This window comes from Gracilinanus agilis, chromosome 2, assembly GCF_016433145.1.
Source record: "Gracilinanus agilis isolate LMUSP501 chromosome 2, AgileGrace, whole genome shotgun sequence".
NCBI classification, from domain to species: domain Eukaryota; kingdom Metazoa; phylum Chordata; class Mammalia; order Didelphimorphia; family Didelphidae; genus Gracilinanus; species Gracilinanus agilis.
The window spans coordinates 523893796-523921662 of NC_058131.1; the positions used below are offsets into that span (position 1 = coordinate 523893796).

Sequence of the window (27867 nt, forward strand, 5' to 3'; positions counted from 1 at the left end):
CTAAGGCTTCTTCCAGTTCTATGCTCAGAGATACGGAACCAGTTAGTGTCAGTTGATGTAACACTAGTTTGCATTAAAGCTTTTAATAACTCTATGTTAGTAAAAACTTTAAAAGTATATCTACATGTTTGTTCTCTTTAAATTTATTGCTATCATTTATTTTAACATCACCTTTAATTCAAAATATATCTCTCCTCTTTCCCTTACCAGGAGAGCCATATCTAGTGATTTGGGAAAAAAAACCAACTGAACAAAAATAATACCACACAAACTAAGCTTGACAGCATATATAATATTCAAACCCCAGAACCTGTGCTAAGAAGGGAGAAAGCATATTTTTCTCAATTTTTCTCCATACCAAGCTTAACATTAAACTTATTAATTGTTAATTATACATGTAAAATATATTTAAAATAATTATCAGATTTAATCTTAATTTTTGTACACATCATTCTTATCAGTAGCTTTTAGCACAAGAAATCAAAATTCCTAAACTGTGGCACTATTCAATTTTTAGCAAAGGAAAGTTACTAACTTTTCTGTGTTAGTTGAAAATTTACTCTAGTTTTCCATAGCACCTCATGTCAAATTAAGTTCTTGTCAGTAGAAGTACTTTCATGTTTATAAGTCCTGAGCAGCATCGAATTTACTATACAACAATTTTAAGCCAAAATAAAAATTGTGAGTAATAAAGGGTAGATATAAGACATAACAATGAATATTTCAAGAACAATTACAACATAAAACCCTGTAATTTCATAATTTCTTTGCTTAATGCTAAAAATCAGGGCAAAATAATCTGCTACAGATCTTCTATTACCAAAATGGTTTTAAGTTTTCTAATGAGAAAAAGTTCTAACATTAATATTGAAGAAGAAAAAATATAATTAAAAAAGAACAGTAAAATTAATCAATGCTTAATTTAGTAACATTTTATAGAAAATAGGTGAGCGGAGGATAATCCAATTTAACATTTTCTCTTCAATTTATTTTTTACAGCAGAAAAGACATTGATTTCTTTCTGAACATGATATGCCAAGTATCCTGAGCTTCCAGGAATGAAGTCATGTAGTTCCCCAAGGAATTTCTTCATGGTATCAATAGAGACATAACCTACAGAGGGAAAACCATATTTGAAGTGTCAGACTTCTTGTTTTCAATTTTTTTGGTCCTTTGAGTTAGAACTAATGAAAAGCTACATAGAAAAGAAGGTAAGATTCCAGTCATCACAGTGAAACTGTTTAGAAGGGGAACAGCCTAATAGGGGAGAAAAAAAGGCAAACAACTATTTACAAACAAGATGTAGACAGGAAAAACTGGAGATAATCAGCAGAGGAAAGGCCTTAGTATTAAGGGGAACCAGGAAAGGCCTCTTGTAGAAGGTGGAATTTTAGGTGGGACTTGAAGAAAGTCAGGAGATAAAGATTAGGCAAGAGTGGTATGGGGAATAGCCAGAGAGGATGCCCAGAATAAGGAGGTAGAGTGTTTTATTCGAAGGGCAGCAAGGAGGTCATTATCACTGGATAACTGAGTATGTAGTAAGGTGTAAGATATGAGAAAATTGGAGAAGTAGGAAAGAAGGAAAGAAACAAGCATTTATTTAAAGTCTACTATGTGCCAGGCACTGTGCACATTTCTAAACTGATTTCATTTCATTCTCACAACAACCTTAGGAGGTAAGTGCTATTATTGTCCCAATTTTTCACTTGAGAAAATAGAAGCAGATGGAGGTTAAGTGGCAGTCTCAGGGTATTATGGCTATGACATAAAATATGGAGGCCACATTTTAATTCAGGTATTCTTGACTCCAGACTCAGTACTCTATTCATTTCAATAATAAGCAGCCAAATAGGAGGGATATAAAGGCTATAAAGGGCTTTAAAAGCCAAAAAAGACTTAATCATTGATCCTAAGAGGTAATAAGGAGCCACTGGAATTCTTTGAATAGGTGGGAGCAGGGGATCAGATAATTTATACAAAAACACTGTAAAGAAAAAGAATTCTGAAAGACTTAAGAACTCTGATCAATGTAAGAAACACAAAGACTCCAGAGAAGATGATAAAACAAGCTGTTCACCTCCTAACAGAGGGGGAAATGGATTCAAGGTACAGAATGTGACATATTTTTGGACATAGAAAATGTGTGCATTTGCTTGCTTGACTGTGCTATTTGTTATAAGAACTGTGTTTTCAACCCTGCTAACTACCATCTTATTTCTCTTCTGCTCTTTATAGCTAAAACCCTCAAAAAGGCTGCCTACAAAAAAAAAAATGCCTCCACATTTTTCTCTTCTCACTCTTCTTAACTCCTTCCAATCTCCTCACTTTATCATTCTTACTTCTTTCTCCAAAGTTGCTCATGATCTCTTAGTTGCCAAATCCAATGACCTTTCTCAGTCTTCATCCTCTTTGACCTCTCTGCAGCCTTTGACACTGCTGAAGAATCTCTCCTCCTTGGTAATCTCTTCTCTAGGTTTTTGAGACCCATTCTCTCCTGGGTCTCTTCCTGCCTATCTGACCATTCCTTCTCTGTCTCCTTTGCTGGATCCTGTCCTCTAATTGTAAGTATCACTTGGGGTTCTGTCCTGAGTCCTTTTCCTCCTCTAAACTCCTTCATTGGGTGACCTCATCAGCACCTGTGGATTTAATTACCATCTTTATGTTGATGATTCTCAAATCTACCTTTCCTACCCCAAACTCTCTCCTGACCTCCAGTCTTACATCCCCAACTCCCTTTTAGACATCTTAAAATGAAAGAACAATGGACATCTTAAACTCAATATATTCAAAACAAAACTCATTATCCCTCCCTCCTATCTTCCCTATTTCTGTGGAAGTCAGCACTATCTTCCCAGTTCCTCAGGCTCACAACCTAGTCATCATCTTGGATTCCTCACTATCTTTCACCCCTCCCCACCCCAAAACCAAGCTGTTGCCAAGGCCTATGGATTTGATCTTTGCAACATGTTTCAAATACACCTTCTCTCCTCTGACACTGCTATTCCTAGGGGCAGGATCTTATCACCTTACATTGTAATAGCTTATGCTTCAAGTCTTTCCATTCTCCAATCCATCCTCCATTTAGCTACTAAAGTGATTTTCCTAAAATGAAGTTCTAATCGTGTCACCTTCCTTCTCAACAAATTCCAGTGGCTCCCTATTTCCTCCAAGATCAACTACAAAATGCTAAGCCCTTTATAATCTAGCTCCTTAAGTCAAACTTACAAAAAATCAAGCCATTCCCCAATCAACAAATGGTCAAGGGACATGAAGAGGCAGTTTTCACATGATGAAAAAAAAAAACTATCAATAAGTATATGAAAAAGTGTTCTAAATCCCTCATGATTAGAGAAATACAAATTAAAAGAACTCTGAAGTACCACCTTACAAGTGGCCAAATGACCAATATGGCAGCAAAGGAAAGTGATAAATGTTGGAAGGGATGTGGCAAAATTGGGACTCTAATACACTGTTGGTGGAGTTCTGGATTGGTCCAACCATTCTGGAGGGCAATTTGGAACTATGCCCAAAGGGCTTTAAAAGAATGCCTACCCTTTGACCCAACCATATCACTGCTGGGTTAATACCCCAAAGAGATAATAGGGGGAAAGACTTATACAAAAATATTCATAGCCGTGCTCTTTGTGGTGGCAAAAAATTGGAAAATGAGGGAGTGTTCATCAATTGGGGAATGGTTGAATAAATTGTGGTATCTGATGGCGATAGAATATTATTGTGCTGAACAGAATAATAAACTGGAGGAATTCCATGTAAACTGGAAAGACCTCCAGGAATTTACGCAGAGCAAAAGGAGCAGAACCAGTAGTACATTGTACACAGAGTCTAATATATTATGGCACAACAGAATGTAATAGACTTTTCTACTAGCAACAATGCAATGACCCAGGACATACAGAGGAACTTATGAGAAAGAATGCTATCCACAACCAGAGAAAGGACTGTGGGAACAGAAATGTGGAAGAAAAACATATGATTCAACGTGTACTTCGATGGGGATATGATTAGGGTTTTTAAGTTAAAAGATCATTCTACTGTAAATATGAATAACATGGAAATAGGTTTTGAACAGTGATATATGTATAACCCAGTAGAACTGCTTGTCAACTCCAGGAGAGAGTGGGGAAGAAGGGGTGGTGGGAATCATGAATCATGTAACCATGGAAAATTATTCTAAATTAAAAAAAGAGAAAAATAATCTAGCTCCTTTCTACCTTTCTTACATCTTACTGGGATGTGTTGTTCAATCCAGTAACACTGGTCTCCTTGATGTACCATGAACAAGACATTCCATCTCTCAGTTCTGGGTATTTTTTTCAGGCCCCTATGCCTGGAATACTCTCTTTCCTCTGCTCTGACTACTGACCTCCCTGGCTTCTTTTAAGTCCCAACTAAAATCCCACCTTCTGCAGGAAACCTTTCCCAACCCCTCTTAATTCCAGTGCCTTCCCTCTGTTAATTATTTCCTATTTGTCCTTTATATAGCTCACTTCATATATATTTGTTTACATGTTTTCTCCACCATTTGAATGTAAACTCCTTGAGGAGCTGTCTTTTGCCTCTTTTTGTATCTCCAGAGCTTTTGGTGCTGAATTTTTATTGAATTCATTGAACTGAATAATTTGAGCACAGGGTTGGGGGAAAACGGTGGAGAGAAAGAAAGGGAGGGGGAGGGATTCTAAAAAATACACAGAAGAGAAGGAAATAAGGAAATTCAGAAGGAAATAAAGACCAAGGTGACAGTTTTGAGAATCAAATGTTTAACTATTACATATGTTGTTATTTTAAGCCAGCTGGATGTTATAGAGATTCACATATATGTGTGTTCAAATGCAAACACTTACATACAGATACTACTTTTTTCTATTCTAAGGTCCTGGAAGACAGGCTTCCTTGTTTCCTACATATGACAAGAGTCTTTGCTCAGGTTGTCCCTCCCATACCTATAGTGAACTCTCTCCTCACTTTTACCTCTTAGAATCCTGTCTCAACTCATGTCACCTTCTACAGGAGGTCCTTCCTTGAGCCCCCAGATACTAGAGACCCTTCTACCCTCCTCATTCCTTTGTATTTACCTGGTATGTATTTTGTTTTGATGTATGAGTGTCATTTCCCACAAAAAAATGTGAGCATCTTCAGTTCAAGAACTGGATGTCTATTTTTTTGTACCCCAATACATTGAAGATACTTAGCAAATGCTTGTTCTTTGAAGGGTCAAAGAATAATAAATTACCATAGAGAATACTAAAAGCTACTAACAAATTGCTCTTTCCTAACCCCGCCTCCCCCAACTCTTCCCCAAATTGGATTTTTTTAAAATGTTGAATACAGAAATATAAATGGGGGAGGGAAGAATTATTTGTCAATGTATAAATACATAAGAAAACAAAACAAATACTTATTTTTCCTTCAGATCATCAATAATAATGGTAGCTAGAACTAAGAAATTGCTTTAAGATTTACAAAGCACTTAACAAATATTATCTCATTTGATCCTTACAATAACCCTGAAACATATGTGCTATTATTATCCCTATTTTACAAGTGATTAAACTGAGGCACCAAAAGACTATGACTTGTAAGGTTCACACTATTAGTGTCTGAGGATGGATTTGAACTCAGCTCTCCAAATTCAACAGTCCATCCATTTTATCGCAGAGATACCCCAACATAAATTATCAAACCTTGAGCTGACTAAGATAATTGTTAGTATGACCACCAACCATTTCCTAGAATTATATTTGACCTTGTTTTTGATGGCAGAGGGAATGATGGTAGTGTATGGGGTGGGATTGAGAAGGGGTAATAGCTGTATAATTTTCATAAAATCCAAGACTTAAAATTTTTTTAGAAAAATTTCAGGAAAAGAAGCTAACTAACTTCTTAAATCAAATAAGTGAACTTTTTGAAGAAAGTGCCATAAAGAAACCTACACTGCATCAGAAGATCCAGAATGAACTTTGGGATGTAATTGATTGAACTGAAGGTGGTTAAACACATTTATTCTGAATGTAAACTCTTATGCCAAAGGGGACTGCCCCCTAATAGACTTTTTTTTTAATTTTAAACCCTTAACTTCTGTGTATTGACTTATAGGTGAAAGAGTGGTAAGGGTAGGCAATGGGGGTCAAGTGACTTGCCCAGGGTCACACAGCTGGGAAGTGTCTGAGGCCGGATTTGAACCTAGGACCTCCTGTCTCTAGGCCTGGCTCTCAATCCACTGAGCTACCCAGCTGCCCCCCTAATTGATTTTTTGTCAATGCACCTAGCAAACATTGGTTTTGCTCTCTCTTTTATTTCTCTCTTATCTCCAAGTATTATAATTTCCTCTTAGAAAGTACAATATTGTATGCACCTTTAACTAGAAGATCTTACCAAGCTTTAAGCTGGTTATGTTAAATGATTCATTGGGGAGACTAGTCTCCCAAAGAATCACAGGGAGGATTGTGAAGAGTGAATCAAAAACTCTCTTTGTCTATCAATCAGCAACTTTTAAGTTAATCAATCAAAAAACTTAAGTATTCCTACTTAGTACCTTACCAGCATGAGAGTTCACAAGTCACTTGCTAGAATGGGTGACAACTCCAGAGGCCACTGCCCACCCCTCGGGCAGTGCTAAGCAAATCAAAAAACTGTGATTGGTTCCAGTAAAGTGGGGAAGGGACAGGAAGGGACATAGAAAAAAGGACTATAAAAAGTCCTGAACTTCCTGTCCAAGGGACTTCTCCTTGAGGCTTCTCCTTTGGAATTCTTCTTTGGAGTCTCTGCTCCTTGGATCTTCTCCTTTGGACTTCTTCTTTGGAGGATGGCTCCTTGGTGCTTTTGGACTTCGACTTTGACTTGGAGCTTTGGACTTTTCAACTGGAGTTTCCAGCTTCAGGACTTTGACTTTCAGATTTGGAGTTTCTTGGAGTTGGAGACTGTCTTGTTGGGTTCACTGCTGCCTCCATGGGCTTAGCTCACAAGGGCTTTTCTGCACTGGGACCTTGCCTGGATCCTGCCCAGCTTGCTTGGTGAGTGACTAGGATTCCCAAGTGGAGACTGGAACTCTGTTGGGGAGCGAGCTTCATTTCATTGGATCAGCATTTAGGGTAGGCTAGGCAATCTCCTTACCTCTTTCCCTTCCACATTTCCCTCTTTTTACTAATATTCCAATTAAACAAAATTGTTAAAAGCTGCTAATACTTTTCCTGACTTAAGGGATAATAATTCGCAACTACTTCTTTATAATTCTCTTAGTCAAAACACCAATTTAACCATTATATAACCCAACTCTTCTCTTTATCCAGCAATGAAGAATAAGTTATAGTAGCACTATTACATGTCTAAATCTTCATATCTTAGTTACATCATCAATATTAATGTCTTTCATCGATCTTTAGATGTTACTTGTCACCTTTAAGCACACAAGAAGCTAAGCCAACTAATTACTGACAGCATTTTTCTTTTTTTAATAAATGCAGCATCATAGCATCTGTAAGGTGCTAACAAGAGAACAATTTACATGACAACCACAATAATGAAATGTAAAACACTTCTGAAAGACTGCACAACTCTATTCAGTACAGTAACCACTTACAATTTCAAAAAGTCTGAAGATGAAGCTTAGCACCCCCCACCCTTTTGTTAGAAAGGTTATAAAGTAGAGGTATAGAATGAGACATACATTTTCAGATATGACCAATGTGTTGAAATGTTTTGCTTGTGAGAGAATTGAGAGGATTAGGACAGCAAGTGGTTAATAGTGGGAATTAAGTGATCCACATTAACTCCATCTTGTGACAATTCTTTTTTTGATTCTTAGAATCAATACTGTGGATTGTTTCCAAAGCAGAAGAGTGGTGAGGACTAGGCAATGGGGGTTAAGTGACTTACCCAGGGTCACACAGCTAGGAAGTATCTAAGGCCAGATATAAACCTAATCCTAAGTCTGACTCTCAATACACTGAGTCATTATGATTCATTTCTTGAGCTAGCTCAGTACGCTATTCCATTATAGGTCTAATCCAATTTCTGATTTGTGGGAAATTTTTATTCAGTTATGAGAATTGGGAGAAAACTTTATTGAAATGTTTGAACCTAGTTCTATGTGCCTGGGCAAGTGGACCACCTTGAACTGCTTCTTAGAGAACCTTAACTAAGGACCTAAGTTATGCTCACTAGAAACTCAATCAGAACCAAAGATTGATGCAAGTTTTCTCCATTTTGTGCATCTCAAGCAACCCTTATGTCTTATCTGAAACTGGTCCCATACTGATCAATCAATTATTTTTTTTTCATATTCATTTGATTGTTTACATAGATGGGAGGAATGGGACACCTCTTTCTCTGAATTCAGGGAATTGCATCTGTTTGTTCTTCCCTCGCAACTTGGAAAATACCTCATCTTTCATCCAGTTAGAAATTAGATTGCCTAATGTTATAATGTTTCCTTTTAATTACTTGGACTTATTTATTGTTTTTAATGTGTAAAAGTCTCTTTCCCCCTATATCCAGAGTACAGTGCCAAGCTTCGGAGGTCTGGCCCCAATTTGTTAATAAACTGCTATATATGGCTTAATAAATCAAAATTTTTTGGAAGATCAAACCTTTGTTTCCTCAGGTATTTCATCTTTCACCTTCCACATTTGACTATACTTATTCTAACAAGAGATTATTTCTATCTGATGAGAAGGGTGATTTGATAGGTAGTGACAGAGATGCCAAAGGGGCAGAAAATTGCATTAATAAAATATTTTTAAAGTGCAGAGCAGAAGCCCAGAGGCGGGGGACAAGATGATAGAGTAGAAGCAGGGAAAGCTCAAATCACTATGAGAATCCTTTTCAATCAACCTCAAAATAATGTCACAAAATAAACACTGGAGTGAAAGAACCAACAAGAAATTGGAGTGAAGCAGAATTCATACAGAGAACAACTTGAAAGGCAGGCAGAAAACTTCTGGTTCACTGGGATGAGAGGAAAGCAAAACCAGCAGGAAGCTACAACAAGGAGTAAGAGCACAAGCCAACAGCAAGCTCCCCAACCCCACATCAACTGTTCCAGATTCTGGACCTGGGCTCAAGACAGCATCCAGACCCTGAGAACCTGCCTACAATAGCAGTGCAACCCAACACATACCCAGTAAAGTTCCAAGCCTACAGTAAGGTCTGGAATTCCAGCATGAGGCAGTCTGCACTGTACACCTGATATGTTAAATTTTTATCAGTATTAGAACAGTTAGAAGGAGTATACATAGACAGAGTATGTGGAAGTAAGCTGATTAGGATGACATGATATGCAAAAAAGAAAAAAAAACCAAGGGATGAAAAAGAGGATTGTACTGAGACAAAAGGGAATGGAGAGATAGAATGGGGTAAATTATCTCACCTAAAGAGGCATGAAGAGTATTATAGGGGAGGGGAGGTGATGGTGCTTAAATCTTATTTTCATCCTAACTGCTTAGAGAGAATAATAACCATATTCATCAGGGTATAGAATCCTATAGAGAAGTAGGAGGGGCATAAGACAAGGGGGAGGAAGGAGTGATAGAAGGGAAAGGGAAGAAGAAGGGGTGATAAAAAGCAAAACATTTGTGAGGTACAAAGTGAAAGGGAAAAGAGCAGGATCAAAAGGAGAAAATAAGATGGAGGGGAATACAGAGTTGGTAATCTTAACTGGAAATGTGAACGGGATAAACTCACCCATAAAAGAGAAATGGACAGCAGAGTGGATTAAAAACCAGAATCCTACTATATATTGTTAAAAGGAACACAATTGAGGCAGGGAGACACACACAGAATAAAAGTAAGGAGTCAGAGAAGAATTTATTGTGTATCATCTGAAGTAAAAAAAAAAAGCAGGAAAGGCAATTATTATCTCACACAAAGCTAAAGCAAAAATAGATCTGATTAAAAGAGATAAGGAAATTATATCTTGTTAAAAGGTACTATAAAGAATGAAGTAAAACATAATGTACCAAATGGTATAGCCTCCAATTTTTTTTTTTATAACCCTTACCTTCCAACTTAGAATCAATACTATGTATTGGTTCTAAGGCAGAAGGAGGAGTAAGGGCTAGGCAATAGGAATTAAGTGACTTGCCCAGGGTCACACAGCTGGGAAGTGTTTGAGGCCAGATTTGAACCTAGGACCTCTTGACTCTGGGCCTGGCTCTCAATCCACTGAGCCACCCAGCTGCCCCCTAGTCTCCAAATTTTTAAAGGAGAAATTAAATAAACTTCAGGAAAGAATTGGAAATTGAGGGGATGTCCATCAATTGGGGAATGGCTGAACAAATTGTGGTGCATGTTGGTAATGGAATACTATTGTGCTTTAAGAAATGATAAGCAATATGATTTCAGAAAAAGCTGGAAAGATCTATAAGAACTGATGCAGGGCTAAATAAGAAGAACTAGGAGAACATGGTACACAGTAACAGCAATACTGTGTGATGATTATCTGTGAAAACTTGCCTACTCTCAGCAATGCAATGGTCTGGGAAAATCCTGAAAAGACTTATGACAGACAATGCTATCTGCCTCCACAGAAAGAACTGTTGGAGTCATCTTTCACGCATCAGTGTATTTATGGTTTTATTTAAGGGTTTTGGTTACGTGTAAGTGTGCTCTTACAACAATGTCCAATATAGAAGGGTGTTTTGCATGCCAATAAAAATAAAATTAATAATTTATAAAAAGTGTATAGCAGAAAAAAATTCAGAAAGGAACAAAAATCAATTTTGTCACTAATGTGTTAAATTCAATGTTTTTTAAAACTGAATAGAACAAATTCGGCTCTTCAGTATCATGCTGCCTATAAGGTGGTGCTAACTGCTTTTTTGTTCCTCTTTGTTTAATGAAATGTTCATATCTGTTAAGTTCATAACAAAAAAAATTAAATAAAAAAATTAATATGTGCACACTTAACTCTACCCGCTCACTATTTTCTTTTCCTCATTGGCTATGGTTCCATTAGTTTTGTTGTTTGTTTTCTGTATTTTTTTACCTGTTACCATGTTATTCACTGGATAATTGTGAAGAGGATAAAATAGTTGCTTTCCTGTAACCGGAGTCCTTGAGAAATGCTTTTTTGTGCTGCAAAATGAAATATACAGGGCAAAGCCCCATATGTTACAATCTGTATTTCTTTTCCTGGATTCTACTTCAGATTTTAAAAAGCACACTCTATAGAATACTTTATTTTAATTTAACATTTGGTAACTTCAATGGCTCATTGTTCTGATCTCAGGTCTTATTGCATAAAACTATTAAATGGTGTCTTATTTGTATATATATTATTTTCTGTGCAATCATGATTACAAAGTTAATAGTTAAAGGGAGGACAGTTTTGGTTCATTTGGACCATTAGCCTTGAAAGGGTTAGTTCATTATTATTCCATGCAATTTTGCACAAAGGATTCAAATACAACAAAAAAGGAGACAGGCATAGTAGATACATTTCAAAAATTGCTACATATATTATAATCATAAAATATAAATAGCAAACTCTTATTATTCAGCATTATATTGATGAGAACTCTATTAAGTAGTATGTCCACCCACCATTATCTTAATGATAATATCCCTAATAACCTCAAGATTCTGAATAAGATTTTGAAATGTCTTTAGAATCATTAAACAAATTTAAAATATGGTGAATATCGTTTTCATTCTCTATATTTAACCAAATTTTAACCTTTTCAAAAGCTAAGTAAGCTATAAATGGTTATTAACAAGAATACACTATTCTTTACTATTCCAGATAAAATACTTTTCTTGGAACAAGAAAGTTTTTCCTTTTTTAAACCCTTACTTTCCACCTTAGAATCAATACTGTGCATTGGCTCCAAGGCAGAAGAGTGGTAAGGGTTAGGCAATGGGGGTTAAGTGACTTCCCCAAAGTCACACAGCTGGGAAATATCTGAGGTCAGATTTCAACCTAGGACCTCCGGTCTCTAGGCCTGGCTCTCAATCCACTGAGCTACCCAGCTGCCCCCCAGAAAGTCTTTTCTTTAGTGAGTTTTGCTTCATTTGAGGTTTAGAAAACCACTCAGATTCCATAAATCTGACTACAGTAACACAAATATAAATTTTCAATTAAAAAGTTGGTCTTTCCATGATGAAAAATGCTATTCATCTCCAGACAGAAAACTAATGAACTCTTAAGTACAGATTGAAGCATACTTTTAAATTTTTTTCTTGAGTGTATGTGTGTGTGTGTGTGAGAGAGAGAGAGAGAGAGAGAGAGAGTGAGAGAAAGAGAGAGAGTGTGTGAGAGAGCTTTCTTTTGCAACATGACTAATATGTTTCACATGACTATATGTATAATCACTATCATGTTGCTTGTCTTTTTAAGGGATCAGGAAGAGGCAAGTGGAAGGAGTGAATATAAAACTCAAAAAAATTTTTAAATGAATGTTAGGAAATTTTTCCATGTAATTGGGAAACATCTAAGAAATAAATTAAAAGATTTAAAAATTTTAAAAGATAAAAAAGACTAATCTTGAAATATATTATTAAGAAACCTTAAATGTCTAAAAATAAGGCTCATTTAAATTCTTCTAAGAATAAGTAACATTGCTCATAGAAAATGTAAACCACAAATATTTGTATGATTCCCAAATAAAAGATCTGCAAAATTATTTTAACAATTTGAGAAGAGTTTGTCCTAAAAGCCCAAGTCAAATAATTCAGGCAAAATAAATTCCTCTTCTGTCACAACAATTAAAGTCAGAATTCCCTCTTCACAAATTCTTTCCTCTTCTTCAGGTCTAGTTATTTAAAGCATTTTTGAGGGTAAGAAAACCTAAATTTTAATCTGTGCTCCTATAGCGTCCTCTGGTGGTCAGATATGGAAAAGCCCTGTGTAGATATCTAAAGAAATTTTAGGGAAAACAGAAAAACTTTGAATTTAAGGATCCTAGGACAGAGAACAGAATCTCTGTTCTTTTTCTTATTTGAGCTATTGCATTTGCTGCATAATTATTCCCCCATCCTTTAAAGTACTAAAAATTACACTTATTCTCTCTTCTTAATCCCTTAATACTTTTGTCTCTAATTTCTTTTTCCTCCTACCAGAATCATACCAGCCCCTCTCCTATTGACTTCCTCCAAACAAGTTTCTAAACCAAGAGCCCTCTTTAAAGTTATTCAAAAGGAAAATCAGCTTTCCAAAAAGAAAGAGAATAGAGGATGGGAGCCAGAGTATGAGTAAATTGGTATTTTGTTAGTACCTAGACTTCAAAACACAGCAGCTCTACTTAAAAACAAGCAAAAATCAGTTTGTTTCCTAATTCTTGTTGGTTTTACCGACAGTTTTATATTATAAACTTGTGGTCTAATGAAACTTTTCAGCTCCTTAATACAGAATGCTTGTTGAATAAATGAAGCAATGAAGGAATATAGAAAATTGTGATTGGTAACACAAATTAAACTTTATATAGTTGTATTATTGGTCTTTTAATAATTCATCTAGATATTAAGGAAACAAAATAGTATTGATTTTTTCTTCCTTTATTCATCATTCTACTCCCTATAAATTCAAAAGTATTGATTTGAATTTATTTTTTATAATTTTTATAATTATCCCAAAAACAAGTGGAGATAAACACAATACCTTATAGATGGATCCATTTTAGGCTCTGTCAATAATTTAGTACTTTCCCTGTGCTTCTGCATTACCTCATCATGCTGTGAACAGGAAAGTAAATTGTGTAAAAAAAGAGTTTACAAATTATTCTACAGCTTATGATTTCTTAAACAAAAATAAAATGTTTTAAACATTAGAAAAATGAACATTCGGACCCTCTTAGCAGACTAATAAGTTCCATAAAGGTTATAAGTCAAGGAAATAAACCAAATTGAGATATGACAAGAAATGAAAACCTAAAATTTTTTAAAAGTTCCAAATGGAGCATTTAGCTCTAAAATAACTGAATATGGACTCAGCTTCATTCAAAAGATGGGTACTGCAACTACTTCTATTACTGGTATCCCTCACAAAAGAAAATATATTTGAATTAAATTCTAAAACTTACAGAATTTGTCCCTCTTACTGTCACCAACCTTAAGGTTCTTTTATTGCTACTTTTGTATGTGTTATGGTCAAAGTCTGGCAACAACAAGTAAACATTAATCTGTATTTCACTAAGTTCAACCAAAAAATATTTTGATGTGATAGCCCAATTGAGAAAAGGCCTGCTATCAATTAAATAAGCTATTATTATTATGTTTGTTTGTTTAAACTCTTTCCTTCCATCTTTCCAAGGCAGAAGAATGGTAAGGGTTAGGCAATAGGGGATAAGTGACTTGCCCAGGGTCACACAGCTAGGAAGTGTCTGAGGCCAGATTCAAACCTTGGACCTCCCGTCTCTAGCCTTGGCTTGCAAACCACTGAGCCACCCTGCTGCCCCCTAAGCTATTATTACCTTTGAAACAGTACTGATAATCATAGCATCTCAGTTTTTGAAAGGTACCTCCAGAATCATCCAGTTCAAACCATACTTGATTAGAGATCCCCTCAATAAAATCCTCAACCAATGATCATCTAGCCTCTGCTTGAAGACTTCTAATGATTATACATCACTTTAAAAAATAAACCAAAAAACAATGTGATGCCTAAAACTAAATTATACTTCAGATATCATCTGACCAGGACAGAGTACAAAGGATTATCACCATTCTCATTTTGAATACTTCTCTTCATGAAACCTAAAATAGAATTTCTATTTTTTGTTTGCTATGTTATATTGTTGACTCATGTGGGACTTGGTGTCCACTAAAATTGTCATGTCTTTTGTTCAAAGACTATTATTTAGCAATATCTCTACCACACTATAACTCCCCAAACCCTGAACTTGTACAAGTGATTTTTTAAACTCATTTATGACTTTGCATTTAACACTACTAAATTTCACCATATTTGATTTAGCCTTCTCTTTCTAAACTCAAGATATTTGGGGATTTTCAGTCTGTTCTTTAATGTGTTAACTACCCCTCTCACCTTTGTGTCATCCACAAATGTGAAAAGCTTGCCATCTATACCTTCATTCAGGTTACATTATGGTCATTCACCATAGTCCACACAGGTACAATCTATTAATTTCCTAATTATTGTCAAGAGTTTTCATTCTGGCTTTGTTATTTGTTGTGTCAATTGGATAAAAAACTTCTTCTTTGGACTTTGGTCTCCTTTTGTATAAAATTAGTGAGTTTGATAACATGACTGCTTTTTTTTGGTATGTTTTATTTAGTTAGTTAGTTTAGCATTTTTAAATTTTTTGTTTAATTAATTAATTTAGAATATTTTTCCATAGTTACATGATTCAAGTTCTTTCTCTCCCCTCCTCCCACCCCCTTCCCATAACCAACACACAATTCCACTGGGTTTCACATGTATCATTGATCAAGACTTATTTCCATATTATTAATATTTACATTAAGGTGATCGTTTAGAGTCTGCATCCCCAATCATATCCCCATTGACCATGTGGTCAAGCAGTTGTTTTTTCTTCTGTGTTTCTGCTCCCACAGTTCTTTCTCTGGATGTGGATAGCATTCTTTCTCATAAGTTCCTCAAAATTGTCCTGGATCACTGCATTGTTGCTAGTACAGAAGTCCATTACATTCGATAGTGCCACTATATATCCGTTCTCCTGGTTCTGCTCCTTTCACTCTACATCAATTCCTGGAGGTCATTCCAGTTCACATGTGTTATATGGAATTCCTCCAATTCATTATTCCTTTGAGCACAATAGTATTCCATCACCCGCATATACCACAATTTGTTCAGCCAATCCCCAATCAAAGGGCAGCCCCTCATTTTCCAGTTTTTTGCCACCACAAAGAGCATGGCTATAAATATTTTTGTACAAGTCTTTTTCCCTATGATCTCTTTGGGGTATAAACCCAGCAGTGGTATGGCTGGATCAAAGGGCAGGCAGTCTTTTAGGTTCTTGAGCATAGTTCCAAATTGCCAGCCAGAATGGTTGGATCAATTCACAGCTCCACCAGCAATGCATTAATGTCCCAATTTTGCCACATCCCCTCCAACTTTCACCACTTTCCTTTACTCTCATGTTAGCCAATCTGCTAGGTGTGAGGTGATATCTCAGAGTTGTTTTGATTTGCATTTCTCTAATTATTAGAGATTTAGAGCAATTTTTCCTGTGCTTATTGATAGTTTTAATTTCTTTATCTGAAAATTGCCCACTTATCAAATGGGGAATGGCTTGCTTTTTTGTACAATTGATTTAGCTCCTTATAAATTTGAGTAATTAGATCTTTGTCAGAGGTTTTTGTTATAAAGATTTTTTCCCAATTTGGACATGATTTCTAATGTGCCTTTCTGCCCAATAATTATATACACTTGAGCTGGTTGTCAAACCATACATTCCAACAAATACAGAATCAAACTTCCATGACTAACCAAAGTTTCGATATTTCAGGACATAGCTTGAGAGACTCTCTCCTATCATATAAAACTATGAGAGCAATTTGGAATTATGCAAGAAAAGTTATCAAATTCTTCATCATCTTTTATATATAGAAACATCCTACCCATATCAAAACACTGAAAGCAGTCCTTTTTGCAGCAGCAAATAATTGGAAATAAAGCAGTTGCCCAACAACTGAAGAAAAACTGAACAAACTGGGGTATAGAAATGTAATGAAATATTTAGAGGAACATGGGAAGACTTGCATGTAATGATCCAAACAAAGAAAACCAAATCAGGAAAATAGTATGCACAATGTCTAGAATAATGTAAATGAAAACCAGACTAGGAAGCAATAGGAATCAAGTTAAATATAATGACTAATCTTGGCTCCAGTGGCTAAATAATAAAATACACTTTCCTCTTTAGATAGAGAAGTGGTAGACCATGGGCATACAAAACTATATGCATTATTGCTTCACAGAATTGCAACCTCTCAGAGTAGGAAGAGGCTCTAATTCATAACTATATGAGAAAGCTTCCTATAATATCCCAGAAAAGTAATCACCTAGTCTTTAATTGAAAACCTCCAACGAGGGGGAACTCACTACTATCTCTGCAGGTGATCCATGCCATTTTGTTTTATAAAAAATTTTTCCTTCTATCAAGCCCAAATTTGACTTTTCAAACTTTCCACCTATCATTCCCAGTTTCTCCTGAAGCCAAGCAAAGCAAGTCTACTCTGTCTTCCACATGACTCTTCAAATATCTGATGGCTGCCATGTCTCCTCTATGACTTTTCTATTCCACCTTAAATATCCTTCCCCACTTCTTCATATGGCATGATCTTGAGACATCAATACTATCCCTATTCTTCTCTCTAGAAGGGCTACTGTTTTCCAGGATCCTTCCTAAAAAAGCAATACCTGTGATTGAACATGTAATCTAAATAACCTGACCAGAACAGATTATATATAACAAGCCTATCACCTTCCTAATCCTGACACTCTTTCTTCAATTAATGAAGACCAAAACTAGATCAGCATTTTTTTACTATTATCTCACATTGTTGACTCATGTTGAACCTGCAATCTACAAAAATTTCCAAATCTTTCTCAGATGAACTATTGTCTAGCCATACCATCTCAATCTTACAAAGCTGATTTTTTTTAACTCAGGTATAAAACTTTATGTTTATCTTCATTAAAATTTAAGCTTGTTTATTTAGGGAGGGGGACTTAATTGCTCAATTAAGGGGAGCACAATGGGAGGGGCAGATTTTTTGAAGGATATTTATTCTATGATGTTCCACATTAATTTCAATATAATTTAGTCCTCTGCATTGGCATTACTTTAAATGAAAACTCAGGCACTGCCAAAGAGGAAGGATGAAAATAAGTCACATCAGGGAAGCTAGATGGCTAAGTAGATTAAGAGCTAGGAGGTCATGGGTTCAAATCTAGCCTCAAAAGCTTCCTAGCTGAGTGACCCTGGGCAAGTCACTTAACCCCAGTTGCCTAGCCCTTACCACTCTTCTACCTTGGAAGCAATACTTAATACTGATTCCAAGACAGAAGGTAATGGTTCAAAAAAGAAAAGAAAACCTACTACATCATCCTGCTACTAAAAATAGTATTTTAATGCACTGCTTTAATGGGGTAGAATTATTATGAATATTACTAATATTGAGAATGAATAGGGAGTATTTACTGAAAAAATGTGTTAAGAGCACATAGATCTTGTTTGTATTTTTAAATGACTGCAATGCTATTACATATACTGTGTAATAATTTTAAGAAAGATTTAAGCTTGGCAAAATCTTTTTGTATCCTGGCTCTTATTCAAATGTTAGTTATCCCACCCAGTTTTGTTAATCTGTAAGTCCGATAAGCGCATCATCTTGTATCTTACTGCAGTCACTAGTAAGAATGTTCAGCCATAAGAGCCAGGCACAGAAACATAGAGTATTTAATCTGAAGCTCCCCTTTCAATCTGATATTGAACAATTAATGACTAATCTTTGGATCCAGTCATTCAACCCCACCTGAACCCACCTAGCTGAATTATCATCTAACCTTATCTCTCCATTTTTTCCCCAAAAGAACACCATTAAAGACTTTTTTAAATACATTGCTAAAATCTAGCAAATGATGTCTATAGCAGCCCTCTTGATCCATAAGCCTAACTCAAAAAAGAAGTAAAATTAGTTTGGCATCTTGTTCTAATGAAGCCATCTATGCTGGCTGTGATCCCAACTTCCTTATCTAGATAGTTATGAATAATTCCTAGAAATCTGCTTGGAATCAAAGGCAAGCTGTGCCAATTGGTTTTGCTTAAAGGAGGATTCCATTGGGAGAGGATTGAATTAGCAAATGACTATGATAAAAAAAATTTTAAGCATCAATAAAACATTTTTTACAATCTAATTTTATTTTTCTAAGTATAGAGGCAGAAATTTCCTTTTTTAAAAAAAATTCTTTATCTTCCATCTTAGAATCAATACTGGGTATTGGTTCCAAAGCAGAAGAGTGGTAAGGGCTAGGCAATGGGGGGGTCAAGTGACTTGCCCAGGGTCACATAGCTAGGAAGTATCTGAGGCCAGATCTGAACATAGGACCTCCCATCTCTAGGCCTGGCTCTCAATCCATTGAGCCACCCAGCTGCCCTCCAGAGGCAGCAATTTCAAAAAATTTAACAGTATGTCCTCAGGGACTTAAGTTTTTTTTTAAATACACAAAAATAAATAAAACTATGTAGATATTACCAAATGAAGAATAAGGGTGTGGGAAATGGGGAGGTGGGGAGCCAATAAATAAAAATAAGAAAAGGGGAAAAATGTAAAATTATCCCAATATATTTAGAAATGTTGTCAGTTTGATGATAGAAAATATAACTAATTATCACCTTTTGCAAAGAAAAAGTGAAAAGTGTACTTTCTATAGCTACTGAAGAGGTATAATTTAGGAGAAGGAGGTACAAAGACTATACTAGCAGAGTTACTGGGGTTATATAGGTATCTCTCATTTAATGGAATAAATGTGACTACATTCTTGATTCTCTCATGCATAATTTTACATTTATATGAATCTATATAACGTAACAGAGCAGCAAATTAATTATGAAATAATAATCAGCACTTTTAATTTCATTTAACCCAGTGATAGCAACAGCTCACATATTTAATCATCATATGATTTTGTTTTACTGAAATACTTTTTTTTTCCTTTTTTGTTCTTCATTACAAAGAATATATCTCCAGATAGAGGAATGGAAATGAATATACTTGAAAATGAACGCTACGTAAAAAAAAAATCTTAGAGGCCAGATGATCCAGTTGATATAACTCTGGGCATGGAATCAGGAAGACCCAAGTTATAATCCAGTCTTAGACACTTACCAGTTGTGTGACTCTAAGTAAGTACATAGTTTCCATTTTCCTCAGTTTCCTTAACTTAAAATGGGAATAATAATGGCACCTACTTTCCAGGGTTGTAAGGATCAGATGAGATATTTGTAAAGCACTTAGCACAGTGCCTCACAAACAGAAGGTGCTATATAAACATTATCTATTAGTATCACTATTATTATTATCATCTATTCATCAACTTCATGGAAATAGTTAAAAGTGAATGAAATAGGGGCAGCTGGGTAGCTCAGTGGAGTGAGAGTCAGGCCTAGAGACAGGAGGTCCTAGGTTCAAACCCGGCCTCAGCCACTTCCCAGCTGTGTGACCCTGGGCAAGTCACTTGACCCCCATTGCCCACCCTTACCAATCTTCCACCTATGAGACAATACACCGAAGTACAAGGGTTAAAAAAAAAAAAGTGAATGAAATATTTCACCACATAAAATGAAGAAAAGGGCACTTTTAAATCAGTGTAACATTCATTTACTCTTACCTTCTCTGTCATTACATGATTGCTCTGCTCCCAAATAAAACTACCAATTTTTTTTCTTATTTCTGTAGTAAAGAAAATAAATGCACTTCAGAAAAAAACACATTTTTAATTTTTAATTTTACATTGTAGCATTTTTCTAGCTTTGCCTAAAATCTCCAGTTTACATAATTTACAAACTTTTATTAAATACGTTTTTTAATATGTGGAATCATCAGGATTACAAATGTTTAAATTTTACATTTGCTTTTAAAAACTGCTTTGCCCCCAGACTATATGAAGATTTGGGGGCTAAATTCTGGGATTACTTTAATTCTCATGAAATGTTTGAGTAAAAAACATGGCTGTTATGCTATTTTAATGCAACTGTGAAGAATTAAAATGCAGGAAACAACAGAATTTTCTTTATAGTTTTGAGGTAGTCTGGTCAGATTTAGCTAAGTAGGGAAGTGGAGGGACACCAAAGGAATTATATAAACGTGTGTGTGTGTGTGTGTGTGTGTGTGTTTATCCACTCATAACAAGTGCCTGGGGGTTTGCTTGCTCTAAATTATTTTATTAAGGGTGCCAGCTCCTTAAAAACAACAACAAAAAACTAACAAGTAAAAATATATATATAATCCCTTGTGTTCAGGTGCTACTCATGGTCAGTCAAAAGTTCTAGGTGTCCAGTAGCTCCTGGTTGGATTTCATATATGCCATAGCACATTCAAGTCAGGACAAAAGGGAACTTGATGACTATGTCACAGACAGGGATAGGTCTTCAACATATACTTTGTCTTTGTATTAATAAGTTCTAACTAGGTGAGTTTCCTGTGATCATGAGCTTTCTCAAATCCAGTATTCGATTAGTGAAAGTTTTTAAAAGCAGTAGTAACTGAATATATAGATAGCTTAAAAGGGAAAGTATTAAACCTTACTCAAAAAAGGACTCTCTGAAAATAGGAATAAACCAAACAGAAATCAGTTACTCTGTGAAAAAGCAAGAAATAGGAGGACAAAATAGAAGAAGATATAAGATAACTTATCAAAAACAAATGATGTGGAAAACCAATAAAGAAGAATTAATTTAATAATCATAAGATTCCTTGAAAACTATTATTTTTTTAAGTCTAGATACTCTTTCAAAAAAATTGTGAATGAAAACTGCCCAGATCTATTTGCCAGAGGGCAAAGTAAAGATAGAATCTCCCAATGACCTGAAATAAAACCCCCAAAGTAAATAACCCAGGAATGTTATAACCAAAATCTGGAGCTTCCATATCAAAGAAAAAAGACTGTAAGCATCCAAAAGTGAGTTGATGAACCAAGGAACCACCATCAAGATTTCATGACATTGAAGCTTCTATTAAAAATAAAAGGAGATCTTGTAATATGATATTCCAAATGGCAAAAGATTATAGATTTCCAATCAAGAATAACTTGCCCTGAAAAGCTGAGTATAATCCTATTGGGGGGGGAAGGGAATGAATCTTTAATAGAATTAACAGAATTTAATAGAATTAATTTCAAGCATTTCTGATGAAAAGATCAGATCTGAGCAGGAACTCTAAAATAGAAACATAAAAGCCCAGAGAAACCTAGAAAGGTAAATTTATTTGGGATTTTGGAAGGAACTGTATAATGAGGTAGTTAGTATGAGGAAGGGAAAGAAACAAGTTTCTCTTCAAAATCTTAATGTCTTCAAAGGGTAATGGGGGAAATTATAAATAAAATAGAGGCTCCCCTGGATTGGTTCTGTTCTGAGGGTCCCAAGAGGAGAAAGAAAAGGGAGGATAAAAGGAAGAATGCGATAATGGGAAAAGCAAGAAGAGGAGGGTACAGGGTGCTATTTTTCATAAATGGAGTTTATGAGAAGAAATGTACAAACATGGAAGAAGGGGTAGGGGGAGTGAACATTGAAGGAGTCTCATTCTTTTCTGAAACTGAAAAAGGCAATTGTTATGAAAAAAATGATAGCTTTACTATTTTTAAAAGCAAAAGAAGAAAGTACAAACGGGAAAGTTTCAAAAATAAATTTATTAAATGCTTTTTTAAAAGTAAAGCAGTATGAAATTAATGCATAACTTCATGTAGAATCTTCTTTTTTGTGTTCTTTTCTGCATGTTTAGGTTCAGTATTAAAACTATATTTTAAATTTTATTTTTAATTTTTAAGCAACTGAATATAAACAAATCACAACTTTAAAAAGAATGTGGGAGAAGTTTTTTTTGGTTTATTTCAACAACACACTCCTTTTGGAATGGCTAAGATCCACTCAAGGAATTATGGATTCTTAGGACTTATAAAGGACTTTTATGGGGATTGGGGGTAGGGGTAGGGGAAATCATCTAGTTCATCACATGCCTTAACACAAATCCCCTCTACAACAATATTGACAAGGAGTCATTAGTCTTTGCTTGAAGATTCCTAGGGATAGAGGACCCATTGTTCCCTAAGGCAGCCCATTCCTCTTTTGATCAACTTCAAATGACAGGAAATTTTTCCTTATCTGATACCTAAATCTGGCTCTCTGAAACTCTGATTCACAGCCCTCTGCCCTCTAGGGAATTCTCTTGATGCTATGGAAGCCAATTATTATGCATAATAATAAAAAAATACCACCAACTGAATAGGTATTCTGGGAAAACTGTTAAATGAAGTGCATGATAAAAATAATGAATAAAATGGAAAAAGTCTAGAGAATAAGACTGTTAGGCTGAGTGTTGAAAGTGTAAAGCAATGTATATATTTTAGTTATATCTGCTTATATGAAAACAGAAATAGCTATTTCCCTTATAGAAAAAAAAAATTCTCCAGAAGTACATACACAAAATACTTACATCGTATTAACAAAATGGGGACAGGTGGGGAGTGACAGGCAGGGATCATAAATGATTCTCTAATCTTTCTTCCAGGCTAAAATATGAGACAGTTAGTTGGCAGAGTAGATAGAGAACTGGACTTGTAATAAAACTTGTAATTTGAGTTCAAATCAGCCTTAGACATTCACAAATTGTGTGATTTGGTTGTTTAACTGTAATATGCCTCAGTTTCCTGATCTGTAAAATGGGAATAATAACAGCACTTATGTATCAGGATAAGGTGATAAAATTTGTAAGGCACTTTGTAAATTTTAAAGAATTATGTATACTAGCTAGTATCATTAATAAGTTTAGCTCCTATAACCAGTCATCATGGCATAAATTCCAGTACTGTTACCAAACTAATCACTCTCAATTTGGAAACACTCAAAATATCAGTGTCTTTTCTAAAATGTGGCATCAAAAACAATACTCCAGATATAGTCTAACAAGGGTACAGTAGGCCTAAGGCCTCCTTTGTTAATTACTCAATTTATACAGCAGAATTACTATCTTCTAAACTCCCAGATTTCTTTCAAACTAACCATTATCTAACTTCCTTCTTTAGCCAGCTGATGGATGCTCTAGGTCTAGGTCCTTTTTCCTTTCTTTCCCAGCCCACACTCCTCCTAATAGAGCCAACACTCCTCACCATGACATTTTTAACCTGAAGGACTTCCCCCTTTGCTGGTGCCACCAGCAGAATAGCTAGAGAAGAGGTGAGAAAGGGAAGGTGCCTCCTACCAAAGTAGGGGGAGGTATGTTCCCAGTCTTAAACTAAAAATCAGAATGAATTTTCCCATGGAAACTATAGTGGCAGTAATACAGCATAATATGACTCAGTTACCTCATGAAGTTTTCTAGTCTGGCTTGACTTTCTTGACTTCCACTTGTAAGATTGATTTTTATGGGAAAATGTATTTTGAATTGCAAATAGTCTCTTCATCACTCCAAACCTACATCTTTACTCCAATTCAGCCATCTAGAGTATGATCGATCTTGAGAATTCACTACAGTCTACAATTGTGCCACTTCCCTGACCTTGAACTCAGAATCAAAAATCAAGTTCTTTCTTTCTGATTATATAATCTCCGATCATAGTTATTTTGTCCCTCAATGTCTCCAAAATCTATTTTTCATCCTCATAACTTCTTGGCCTACTTGCTATTCCCCAAAGCAAACATTCCATTTCTTTTCCATGCATTTCCTATAAGCCATCTCTTATCCAAAGAATTCACCCTTCCTCTCTTTACCTCTCAGAAGCCTTATCTTCAAAGCTCAGCTTAGCTTCAAAATTCTCTATGAAGGTTTCCCTGAAATTCTTGGAGTGTTGGTGTTCTCACCTGCCTCAAAGCACTTTTTATTTCATTATCTGTTATGTGGAATTATAGATTTAAAAGTTAGAAGCGATCTTAGGGTCCCTCTAGTCCAACCCCCTTATTTACAGATGAGGAAAATGAAGCCCAGATAGGCTAGCTAGCTTTCCAAAGTCACATGGGTATTGAATGGCAGAGCTGGATTTGAACACAAAGTTTTCTATCTCTAAATCTAATGTTCCTTCCATTGGACCAGACATGTTGTAATCTTCTGTAGGATGGAAGCTCCTTGAGGCAGGATTGTTTTCATTTTTGTCATTGTATCCTAAGCACCTGGTATATGGTATGATGTTTATTTGCTTTTTAATTAAATTCAAATTATTTTGCTGAATTAAAGCTGTAGAGGGATTTGAATGCCAGGATATATTTGGAATATAAAATAACCATGTAATTTAGTTTTTTGATGAAGCTAGAAAATTAATGTGAAAGAAGGCAAAAAGAAGAAATATGGAGTGAAGAATTAGTAGCATTCAGAATCTATTTAAAAATACTGATGATAATACATGAAAATTTCTTCTCTTTAACCACCAAAATTGAAACAGCAGGAAAAAAATTAGCCAACAGTATCATTGGGTATAAGGAAGAATTTTCTTGCAACATCTTTGGGTATAAAGAAGGATTTTCTTGCAATAAGATAGAAGACAATAAAATTTAGTGAAGAAAACTCTCAAACTAAGAGAAAATAGTGTAAAAGACTTAGAAAACTTGTGATTTAATATATGAATCTTCCTGACTTCAAATCTGACATAAAGAAACTGTGTGACTCTGGGCAAGTCACTTAACCTTGTTTGCCTCAGTTTTCTCATATGTAAAGTGAGTTAAAGAAGGAAATGGCAAACCACTCCAGTATCTTTGCCAAGAAAATTCCAAATGGGGTTATGAAGAACAGGACTGAAAAAAATAGTTAATGATTTGGTTTGGGGTGAATAACTGAACTTGTTGAAATGCTTCAATATCTTTATATACTTTTTACTTTTCCTAACCTTTCTGTAGGCAGGTAGGTGGAAGGACGTAGTGACCCAAAGGTACTGTTTTTTTCATATCAGCTTTGGCTACTGCTGAGAGATAATAAGCATGAAACACGGTAGCATTATCTTCCATGTAATCAAAGCTTTGATATATTCTAGGAGAAAAAAAAAGGAAATGTTTTCATTTACAAAATAAACATTACAGCATTTAATACCTTAATCTACTTTAAAACAGATTTGGTGAATAAAAGAAAAAGGTGAAATGATCTGTTTAAATTCAAACTTCAAATCTTTAAAAGGCAAAGAGGATAAAGTATTAGGGAAAGGGAAAAGAAGTAAACTAGAGTCCACACCAAGAATTTAATCAATTCCATAAACAGGAGCCTATTTAAACATTTAATGTGATTTTTCTTTTGTTTTTAAACCCTGAGGTGATGGTGAATTCTCATATTTGACCAGAATCTCATTCCTCCTAAAGCCATTCTGTCTTTATTACTGTTTTCTCAAGACATCAGTCATGCTCTAGCTTTTTTTTTTCTCCCTTCAAAATATCAACTTTTTAGTTAACTGACTATATCATCCATATTCCTCCCCCTATTGTAATTGTACTCCAGTTCTCTTTGGGCCCTTTCATCTTTTTCTCCCTAGAATCCCTCTCAATGATCACATTTGTTTTCATCAATTCAACCATTATTTCTTTGCTCCAGATCAACATCTTATCTTGAGTTCCAGTTAATTATCTTTGGATGTCTACCTGGATGTCCTGACAGCCACAGCAAGTCTTATCCAAAACAGAACCCTTAAACTTAGCTTTTCTCTAACTTCTATCTTTCTGTTAAAGGCTCCCACATTCTTTTGGCAGGCCAGTTTAATAACCTAGGAGCCATACTTGCCCATATGCAATCAAATGCCAGGTTTCATAAATTCTATCCCTTCACTATCTCTCATATTGAACTCTAAATCTCTAGTCACATTAGTCACTTCCAGCATTGGTGAATCTTTAAAGAGTTTGAATGCCCAAAGGGCAAATTCAGGCTGTGACCACCACCACCACCACCACCACCACCACCATCATTACCAGAAAGAACTGAGGGAGAAAGTGCTTGCTTTGGGAGGCTGGACAGAGAAGTGGGGCATGCAAAAAATGTCCTGGGGTGCTGGGAAGAGGGAGAATAGAGCAGCTCCCCCAATGCCAGCTCTGCCTGCAAAAAAAAATGTCCTGGGGCCTAGGAAGAGGGAGAATGAGGCAGCTCCCCCCAGTGCCTGCTCTGCATGTGTGCCACATCTTCACCAATGGGGATAGACCTTAATCTCTAGATTCTCACCTGGCCTATTAAAGTAACCTTCTAATTGGGCTCCCTGAATACTGACTCTCCCTTCTCTAACCAAGTCTCAGGCAAGCCGAGAAATAGCTTTTCCTAAAGCATGTCACTCCCTTGATTCAATGGCTTCCTATTGCCTTTAATATAAAGCAAAGCAGAGTTTTTCTGTTCTCTTTTTAAAAAATCTGATTTAAAAGACCTTTTAAAAATATGGTTCAAGTCTATATTTCAGGATGATGACACACTAATCTCTAAACTCTAGCCAAGCTTTACATGGCATTCTATCCTTCTCCCCAAAATACTCTTTTCACAACCAGATCCTTGGAACTCCTAATTTTCTTCAGGTCTCAGACCACACTACTTCCCTTCAAGAGTCACTTCTTGATTTGCCTCCTCCCCACCTCTCACCCTTGTATATACTCTAGCATTGTTTTATTCTAGCATATATCCCATTTTTATTAATTGAACACTTTACATCTTCCAGGAAAGTGTAAGCTCCAGGAACTCTCACTTTTGTTTTTGACTCCCCAAATCTAAACACATATGCATATTGATTGACAGAATGTCAGCTCTGCTCTGTGTATCTCGTGCCCTTGGCCCTTGTTTCCTTATTTGTGAGGTGTGCAGATCGAGGCTGTGGTGGTTTGTCAACCACAAAATGTCGGGCGTTTTGGGTCCTGAAAGACGAGGAAGCAGAACAGGTAAGAAGAGGCCACGTGGTGTAAGTTGCTGGAGCGGAAGGATACCTCATCGTGTCTGGGTGCGAAGCGTCACAGCTGAACAGGAAGTCGGCCTCGCGAGGGTTGCATATTACTCCGCCATGGGCCACTGTAGAGAGAAAGAGGTGTTAAAATACGAGTGCGGGAGGCCAAAGGCTGCAGTGCGCTCACCCAGCTCTTCCACAGGTCCCCCTACGATGATGGGAGCCAATCCAGGCGGGGTGACCCCAAAGGCCACACATCCCCTACCCCAGAGTTCCTGCAGATCCTTGCCCACGCTCCGACAGAACCAGGCTCGCTGGTCCCTGAACAT

General features: G+C 35.9%; 1 protein-coding gene across 1 annotated transcript; it reads right to left on the reverse strand.

The window, feature by feature from the left end:
- Positions 1–967: 967 nt before the first annotated feature.
- Positions 968–27867, reverse strand: TERB2 (telomere repeat binding bouquet formation protein 2). Its single transcript, XM_044662168.1, has 7 exons — positions 27804–27867; positions 27582–27663; positions 25529–25668; positions 20330–20391; positions 13613–13686; positions 11003–11091; positions 968–1113 (listed from the first exon to the last, which is right to left on the reverse strand). Exons 1-7 carry the CDS (start codon positions 27865–27867, stop codon positions 968–970), a joined length of 657 nt encoding a protein of 218 aa, XP_044518103.1.

Coding starts and splice junctions, on each gene's coding strand:
- TERB2 (XM_044662168.1), bottom strand. CDS start 27,867: ATGTTCAGGGACCAGCGAGCCTGGTTCTGTCGGAGCGTGGGCAAGGAT. Junction 20,392..25,528: donor ACCTACCTGCCTACAGAAAG/GTTAGGAAAAGT, acceptor TCTTTACTACAG/AAATAAGAAAAAAAATTGGT. Junction 13,687..20,329: donor ATCATGTAATGACAGAGAAG/GTAAGAGTAAAT, acceptor TCCTGTTCACAG/CATGATGAGGTAATGCAGAA.